The sequence below is a fragment of the Muntiacus reevesi genome, chromosome 2 (genome assembly GCF_963930625.1).
Source record: "Muntiacus reevesi chromosome 2, mMunRee1.1, whole genome shotgun sequence".
Lineage (NCBI taxonomy): Eukaryota > Metazoa > Chordata > Mammalia > Artiodactyla > Cervidae > Muntiacus > Muntiacus reevesi.
The window spans coordinates 183,359,724-183,368,491 of NC_089250.1; the positions used below are offsets into that span (position 1 = coordinate 183,359,724).

At 58.2% G+C, this 8,768-nt stretch overlaps 1 protein-coding gene across 4 annotated transcripts; it reads right to left on the reverse strand.

Annotated features, from left to right (window-relative positions):
- Positions 1-8,692, reverse strand: NAGPA (N-acetylglucosamine-1-phosphodiester alpha-N-acetylglucosaminidase). Of its 4 annotated transcripts, none has more exons than XM_065924285.1 (11): positions 8,556-8,690; positions 7,994-8,449; positions 6,896-7,035; positions 5,834-5,942; positions 4,655-4,783; positions 4,020-4,225; positions 3,868-3,915; positions 2,663-2,791; positions 2,371-2,502; positions 2,217-2,280; positions 1-812 (listed from the first exon to the last, which is right to left on the reverse strand). In XM_065924285.1, the coding sequence occupies exons 1-11, from the start codon at positions 8,639-8,641 to the stop codon at positions 602-604; spliced, it is 1,710 nt and encodes a 569-aa protein (XP_065780357.1). In that variant the 5' UTR covers positions 8,642-8,690; the 3' UTR covers positions 1-601. The 4 variants fall into 4 exon arrangements, with proteins under 4 accessions (XP_065780357.1, XP_065780356.1, XP_065780358.1 ...); XM_065924284.1 differs by having other exon boundaries at positions 7,994-8,452; positions 8,556-8,684; XM_065924286.1 differs by lacking the exon at positions 2,663-2,791 and having other exon boundaries at positions 7,994-8,452; positions 8,556-8,692.
- Positions 8,693-8,768: the final 76 nt, after the last annotated feature.

Sequence of the window (8,768 nt, forward strand, 5' to 3'; positions counted from 1 at the left end):
TTCAGATAAGGTTCTTTTATTATATCAATTTATCAATTTATTCAAGTGGTAGAAAAACCCTCTCAGCGGCAGGGCAAAATAGAGAGCCTGTAAACATGATTTCACCCCTCCTCCCTTCTACGGAGCTTCCCGCGACAGGAAACACCATTCCAGTGGGCAAGTTCAGTGGTGAGGTCTGTAAAAAAGGGTCCCGTGACGTGGCTGTTGTCTCTTCAATCCACCCCTCGTCCGAGGGGAACGGCTGGACTCTGCCATTGGTTGCGGCATGGTCATCGCAAGCTCCGTTCGCAGCAGCTCCAGCCCCAGGAGGCGGAGGCTCTTTGGCAGCAGCGGGCAGGCCTTGGGGTGGGGGGCAGGCCCCGTGAGCAGCAGACACAGGCAGGCGGGGACAGAGGCTGGCCCTCTGGGAGTGCTGGACTGCATCTGATCTGCCACGGCAGGTGGCCAGGGCGGGGCTGAGGCACGTTGCTGTCGGAAGCCTGGCTTGGCACCCAGGTCACGACTACCCGAATGGGTCGGTGGCCTTGGGACTTCCTCTCACAGAAGTCAGAGCTCCTGGAGATGAGCCTTGGAAACAGGACACGACCGGCAGCAGGAAGCTTCAGTCCTTGAAGGGGTTACAGGAGTCACCCAGGTGCTCCTTCTCTGCGGCCGGGTGCTCCCCATTCACCTCCTGCAGCGGGTGGTAGACGTAGGCCCCGTCCAGGTGCCGGCTCCGCGCGGCCCTCGATCCCAGGAACAAAGACACATTCGCTGCTGTGCTGAGCAGCAGGAGGAAAGCCAGGGCCAAGGTGATGGCCAGCCAGGTGGTCCTGCGGGTGGGAGAGAACCCGGAACAGGGATGCTGGATGCGATTCGGGATGAGGCGGCGCTGGAGGGGCTCCTTCCTTCCCCCCACTTTGCTCCTCCTCCCAGAACAGGTGCACAGCAGCAGGGGCCTCCAGGGACCACACAGCGGGGAGCAAACGGGCCTACTGGGGTGAGGAGCATACTCCACACACGTTCAGGAGCAGTGCGGACAGTTATTATGTGGGACAAACCTTGCCTGATATCAGGCTCCCACCTTGCCTGGTACTTCAAGAGTAGGGAAAAACAAAGATTTTGATGTGCACCGCTCCCTGGGTTTCAGATGCTGCCAATAAATGTTACATTGTACATGCCACAGAAAACACAGCTGAGGACCTAATCCACCCCAAGAGGCAGCGGTCGGCATCCTGGGTTCCCGAGGATGTTGGCAACAGAGGCTGGGCTCTCTCCAGGATCCTCAAAGCAGACAGAGCAGCGAGGACCCACACCCCCTCTTCCCAGGCGGGGAGCTGGCAGGGATGTGGCGGGGGGAGGAGGGGGCGGTCCTTCAGTGATCTTTCTTCCTTCGTGTCATCTTGGTCTGAAATCCTCAACGCAGAAGCAGACACATGCTGACTGCCCAGGGGGCGGGGCCTGCAGCCTGTCCCTCATCCCCCCCACAGCTCCCGCCCATTGCTGCGGACCCCGTGATCTCATACCTGAGACCTGAGCTAGGGGTGCAGGGCTCCTGAGCGCCCCCATCCTTGCTCCGGTGCATTTCCCAGCACACCACCTGGGCTGTCCTCCCAGCCCTCACCCGATCACCGGGTCAGGATCTCCAGGAAGGACCTGGGATCTGAGTTTTGTGATGAGCTCCCAGGTGATGCCTCCAGGCCCAGGCTAAGGGGTTTTTCATTCACACCACACCTGGTTTCCACCTGGAGGGGGCGGGCCAGGCACTGCCCTGGGCCATGGGAGGCAAGAACCATGGAGAGAGGTTCTCCAAGGGGGGCTCCCAGACCGACAGCACCGGTTCTTGATTCCAGCTCTGTCTTCTAATACATGCCCCCTACCTGGATGTCAAGTTGAGGACCTGCGCTAGAAAGTAAAGGCCCCACACAAGGGGTGAACATGCCCGGGTGCCAGAGAAATGACGTGAATTGCTCAGAGCTTCTGCACCAAGAGCTGAGAAAGCAAGCCCGCACCCAGCCCCCTGGACTGTGGGGGTGGCCAGGGTCCTCAGCGTCTCCCTGGACACTCGGGGTGCTGCATCAGCTGGGACTCTCCCTGAGCTTAAGCTGGAGAACCGTCGCCTGGTGCCCAGCGGCCACCTTCTAGCCCTGCCTGTGCCCAGAGCAGAGGCCACACCCGGAAGGTGGAAGGAGGCGCTTTCCTCCCGCCCCTGCCCCTGTTCCCACTGAAGCACCTACCTGGTGAAAAGGGAGAGTTCTCCTGCCCGCATGGTGACCTCGGGAGGTGGGAAACACTCCTTCACTGCAAGAGGCCAGGGAGAGGCTGAAGGCTGGGAGAAGAGGGGTCTGCCCTCTCCTGCTCCCAGGGCGGGGGCCCTGGGAGGTGCCGTACCTCGGGAGAAGAGGCTGCTCGGGGTGGGTGACCAGTTGACACTGCAGTTGCCAGTCTGGGGGTCGCAAGGACACTGGTGTTCACACTTGCAAGGGCTCTGGCAGCCTGGCCCGTACCAGCCGAGCGGACACTCTGCAGGGAGGAGCCAGGAGGACAGCGGTGGGGGCCTCGGTGGCCAGGCCTCTCTCTGCACTGCTAGGATGTGTCCGGATGTGGGCAGAGCCGGGCTGACGCAGAAGCACCCCCTGGGTGGGGCTCCCTCCAGGCTGACTCAGGGGACCTTCCTGCTTACCCTGCACACAGGTGTCTCCAGTGAAGCCAGGGGGACAGGCGCAGGTCCCCTGCACTGGGTCACAGGTGGCTCCATTATGACACTGACACTTCTGGGCACAGTCTTCCCCGAAGAAGCCACTGGTGCAAGCTGGGGTGGAGGAAGGGGGGGCCTCTGCCAAACCTGGCCCTGCCCTCCCCTCCCAGGCTGGGGCCCAGGGGATTGCAAATGCATCTTCAGCATCCCAAGCGGCCCTGTTGGTTCACATGTTCTCCCAAAAGGCGGTTCAGAGAACTTGTCACGTGGCAGGCCTGAGGCTATGCCCTCATGGAGCCTCTGCTCTGTTTAGGCAGAGGCTTCGGTCTAGGCAGCCATTGAGCCAGAAGGCATGTTCACAGGATGAGTGTGCTGGAGGGAGGGGAGCGGGTGCGGCAGCAGTGAGCACCGAGGTGGTGGGGGGGTGGAGGGGCCTCTGAGGACCTGATCTGCAGGCCTGGAGGGTGGGGGGTGGGGAGGGGGGCATGGCCAGAGCACCCGGGGCCTGGCATGTCATGCTGAGGAGTTCAGATTTTTCACTCAGTGCCAAAGAAAGCCGCTAAGGATTTAAGCCACGGGTGACAGTAGTCCTGTAGGACACATCTGAACTGTGTCCTCCCAGAGACAGGTTCCAATTCCAGAACCTGTTAACGTTGGGTTTATTTGGAAATACGGTCTCTGCACATGCAATTAAGGATCTTGAAATGGGGAGCCTCCTGCATTTAAGATGGACCCAAACCCCAGGGGCCTGGGGTCCGTGTAAGAGAACGGAGGGGGAGACTGGACCCGGACTAGGGAGGAGGCTGTGCCTGTGAAATCAGAGACAGAGACTGGGCTGAGGCAGCCACAAGCCAAGGAACGCGGGGGCCACCAGGAGCTGGAAGAGGCAGGGAGGATCCTCCCCCAGACCTTTCAGAGCCAGCGCGGCCCTGCTGAGATGGAGTGCTGGCCTCCAGAACTGTGAGGGAAAAAAGGACTGTGTCCATCCTGAGTTAGCGGACTCTTGCTGCAGCAGCCACAGGACAGTGACATGGTGATTTACATGTGGGGCAAAAGCGTGAGACAAGAGCGAAGAGACTAGCGGACCAGGAGGCGGGGATAAAGGCAGCTGAGGCTTGCAGCTCCCAGGATCACCCCTGCCCGAGAGCCCCAAGGGGTGCCAGGGAGGAGGCTGGCCTCGGGGCTCTTACCTTCACTGCAGTTGGGCCCTGTCCATCCAGCTTCGCAGCGGCAGCCAGCTGCCAAGACAAGACCAAGAAAGCCAGGTGAGGGCCGGGCCGGGTTGGGGCCATGAGAGCAGGGCACCCGGGTTGGAGCTGCCTCCCGCAGAGCCAGCACTCACTCTCCGTGCAGAGCCCGTGCTGGCTACAGTTGGCAGGGCCACAGTCCAGCTCGTCGCAGGCAGCACCCCGCCAGAAGCGCCCCGTGCACTGGCAGCGCCCCTCCATGCAGGTCCCGTGGCCGCTGCAGTCTGCCGGCTGGCAGCGGGGCTCGTGTACACACACCACGGTGGACACGCGGCGGGGACAGCGCCACATGTTGTCCTGGCTGCAGGGGGACAGGAGCGTCGAGAGAGGCTGAGGTGCTGGCCACCCCCCAGATCACCCACTGCAGGGCCGAGGGCTGCCTCTCGTCATCGTCTCTTCTCCAGCCTTTTATAGGTTCTTCCCACCCCAGGGCCTTTGCACACGCTGTTCTGGGCCCAGTCACCTCCACACCCTTCAGCTCTCAGCTCATGCTGCTCTATCCTCAGGTCTTTCCTCATCATCACCTGCCCCTCCCATCGGCCCTGGGCAGTGCTGGCACGCTATGTATACCACTTCCTGTAAGTAGGGAGAAGCAGGCATCTCGGCTCCTCTTGCTTCTCTACTGAACCCCCAGAGCCTGGCAAATGACAGGCACTCAGTATTTGTTGACTGAGACAGCCGGGGACAGGCCTGGCCTTCGGCCTCAGCAAGGGGGCTCTGGTAGGCTTACCAGTGATCAGATGGGTAACTAGCCAAGGTCCCGTTGAGCACGAAGGTGGCGGAGCCTCCCCCATCCAGGTTGATGGCGTTGACCACATCCTGTTTCAGCAGGAACTCCGCCATCTCCCACAGGTTAATGCTGCGGCACAAGACGAGTGCTGCTGACCTCGTGGCATCTGCTTCCAGGTTAGTGCACCTTACTTTCCACAGTGGACAGTATCACACACCTGCTACGGCAGGCAAATTTCTAAATGCTCCCCCAGCTCAAGTGGCCTGTCCCAATCCTTGGAAGCTATGACTGTAACTAGACATCATCCTCATGATTGTGTTAGGATACACAGCACAACCGTCCACATGTGGGGACCCTGTCCTGGATGATCTGGGTGGTCCCAACAGAATCACAGGAGTCCTTAAAAGCAGAGAGCTTTCTCAGGCTAATGCAAAAGACGAAGTGAGGGAGACTGGAAATATGAGGGGGTTGGATGGATTTGACACACCTCTGCACCCTGAAAATACACAAGGGGAGGGTATACACATGAGAAGGAGCGTGGGCGGCCTCATGAGTGGGGAGGCCCCCAGACAGCAATGACACAGAGACCTCAGTCCAACAACTCCAAGAACTGCATTCTGCCAACAACCTGAGTGGGCTGCCAAGACAATTCTTTCCCAGAAGCTCCAGATAAGCCCCCCATCTGGCCAAGAACTGGATGGTTTCTGCGGGACACTCTGAACAGGAGAACCTAGCTGAGCATTGTTGCTCTCCGCCGACTCCCGACCTCCAGAGTTCCGATCTAACAAATCAATGCTGCCTGTGCTAATCTGTTACACAGCACACTCACTTTACAGAGGAGGAAATGAGCCCAGAGAGGTCAAGTAACTTGTTCACAGCCACAGAACCAGTATATGGCAGAGCTACAATGGGAAACAAGGTCTACAACCAGCTTTGTGAGTAGATACTTTGTGATAATTTCATTTCAGCCCAACCAGAGCTCAGGAGAGATGAGGCCCTAAGTCAAGGAGACTGAGAACAAATGTGTGGAAGGTGATGAGTTCGTGGAAGTGGGACAGACCTAGGGACCCTCTGCCGGTGGGAAGACAGGGGACAGGTGGGTGTGACGATCCCCAGGGAACACCTAAGGGTCAGAAAGGCAGCTGATGGTCGGCTGAGGCTCCTCAGAGCAGGACTCACCCCCGCTGCTCCGTCTGCCCATCCACGTGCAAGAGCACCAGCTGCCCCTTCCGGTCGTGGCCCACGGCTGTCCTGGCTGAGATCACATTCACAAATCTGCTGAAGGAACCTGAAGGAGAGGCAGCCTGGCTGATCGCCTGGCCCTTCGGGAGGCCTTCTGGGCTCTGTCTGCCACTTCCTGCCAGCCCAACACCACTCTCCACCTCTGGGTCTATGCACCCAGCTATCTGCCTGCCCCCTAACCCCGTCCCAGTCCATCTCCACAGAGCAGGCAAAGGGTTGTTCTTCAGTGTAAATCAAGCAAGGTCAACCTCCAGGTGAAAACACTCCAACGGCCTCCACGGTCCCAAGTTCAAAATTCAAATGCCTTACCGAAGCCTGGCATGACTTCCCTGGACTGCTTACTCTACCCCATCTCCTGGCAGTCTCCCTGCAATTCCATGCAGACACTTTCTGTTCCTTCTGGCTGGACTGGGCTTTTCCCCAGCTCTTCCCATGGCTTGCTCCTTCTGAGCTACGTCACCTCCTCCATGAGGCCTTCCCTGACCGTATAATCTGAAACAGCCTGTTTAAACATCTAGGCCATGGCAGATCTTCCCTGCCCCAGTATTTCACATCTTAGTGGTTCTCAAAATCCAATGTCAATCAGAATCACCCAGGGAGCTCCTCAGAACACATACTCTTGGGCCTCACCCCAGGGATTCTGATGCTGTGGCTTCGAGGCAGAGCAGGAGGGACTAAAGTTCTGAGTTTACAAGATCCTGGGTGACGCTGATGCTGCTGGTCCACAGACATTTTAGGAATACTCCTCTACTGCCTTGTTCATAGCTCCATTCCTCCAACTTCTGTCTTAGCACTAACCACCTCTTTTTAGTATACTATATATTTATTTCCTTTCTTACACATTTCATGAAGCAGGGATTCCCACTGATTCCCATACCTACAATGGAACTTGTAGAAAGACTTCCACTACCACCCCACCTATCCAGGTTTTCAAAAGACTTATTGCCAACACCTCCACTCATCACCCGCATCTTATGGTACTCGGTACCCCCTTCCCACCTGTCTCCTGGGTCTCCTCACACTCAGCCGCCTGACTCTCATTGATGTAGATACTGCCATTGCGAATCAGCCACACGACCCCACTCAGCAGCTGCACAAATGGATTCTCAGTGTCCAGCACCTCCTCTTCAGACAGGTATCTGGAAATAGGGAAGCAGTGAGATTCAGTCAACAGCAGCGGCAAACTGTGGGTAGTGGCGGGTCCCCATCCTCACCCCCTGACTGGCTACTGGATTCCTCCTGATGCCCAGGAACCTGCCTGGTCCTAGAAGCAATCTCTGCAAACAGTCCACATATCCCAGTTCACACTTCATTTAACAGAAACAACCAACCCCAATAGATCTCAAGTTCACCTATATCCCTCAATCTCTCAGGCCATCACCCCAGTCAAATTACCATTTGACGCCTGCAACAGCCTCTTAACTGGCCTCCTTGCTTCCACTATGGCTCAACCTGTTTAGTGTCCGGCAGGATCAGATCAAGCTCTTAAGTGACCAAAATCAGTTCTGTCCTCCTCTGATACTTTCCTCCTTCCTTCTGTCCCTCACACACCAAGCCCCTCTGCACCTCTGAACCTCAGCACCTGCTGTCCCTTCTGACAGCAATGCTCTTCCTCCAGTTTTGACCCTGGTTGACCGGTGATTAAATTTCACATTAATTTTCTCATGCGATTAAAGTCACCTTCTCAGACCAGTGCTTCCTGATTACCTTCCCTAAACTCAACGCTCTATTTACAGTCACTTCATCCTGTTCATTACTTCACTGCTTATATACAATGTAACTTAACTTAATTATCTCTCTGGATTTTGTTGAATTTTTCACCAGTAATGGGAGCTATGTGTGTCCTCTTTTGAAGGCAAAGACTGTTTGCTTGTTCACAGCCATACCCCCGCTGCACAGCACACAGACCGACACAAAGCAAGCAGCATACCAAACTGAAAGACAATAAACTCTACGAGGAAGGTACTACCTTCCCTTTCCTGGAGATGCGGAAACGGAGGCTCAGCGTGGTTAGGCGACTTGAACACAGCGGCACGGCTACATCTCGACTCTCAGGCCCTCTGCCCTCAACAGTTACCGGACACCCTGCCTCCTCACCCGGTGACCAGAGTCCCGTCGCGGCGGATCCCGAACTGCGCGTTCTGCAGCCCCCCGGCGCTGCTCACCCGCCGCCCGCCGCTCACCACGTTGCCCAGGCACTCGCCCGTCTCCATGCGGAAGAAGCCGCCGTTCTGGGCGACGGTACAGCCGGCCGGCCGCGCCGTCTCCTCCACAGTGGCGCGGTGCCTCGACGCGCAGCCGCCGGGTCCGCGGGGTTCCAGGACCGAGAAGGTGCGCAGGGGCTCGGGCGCTCGCGTCAGATGACCTGGCACCGCGCGGCCTGCGAAGTACGAGACGAAGGTGCGCACGGAGGGGCGGTGGGCGCTGGCGGTCGGGGCGGCCGGCGGCCAGCTCTCGTGCTCCAGCCGGCCGGCGTGCACTCTTGTGCAGTCTCGGGGGAGGCGCGCGCGCGCGCGGGAGTAGGGCAAGAGCACGTCGTCGTCGCGGGAGGCCCTGCTGGGAGGGGGGGGGGCACACGAGAGTTCGGAGTGCTGCGCCTCGGGCTGGGGGACCCCCCCCTCCCCACAACCGGACTTGCCTTCGCGAGAGCTGTACTCACCCCGAGTCGAGGTCGCGGGATGCCTCCAGTAGGAAGCCGCGCAGCCCAATGAAGAAGAGAAGGAAGCGACCCATGGAGGACGCCATGTTGGACTCGGACCTCCGGTCACGTGAGCATACCACACGTGACCCAGGGCCACGCACGGTTGACAGCTCTTCGCTGTGAAGCATTTGTAGTTCTTCGGATATCGCGAGATATAGTCCTGATAACTTG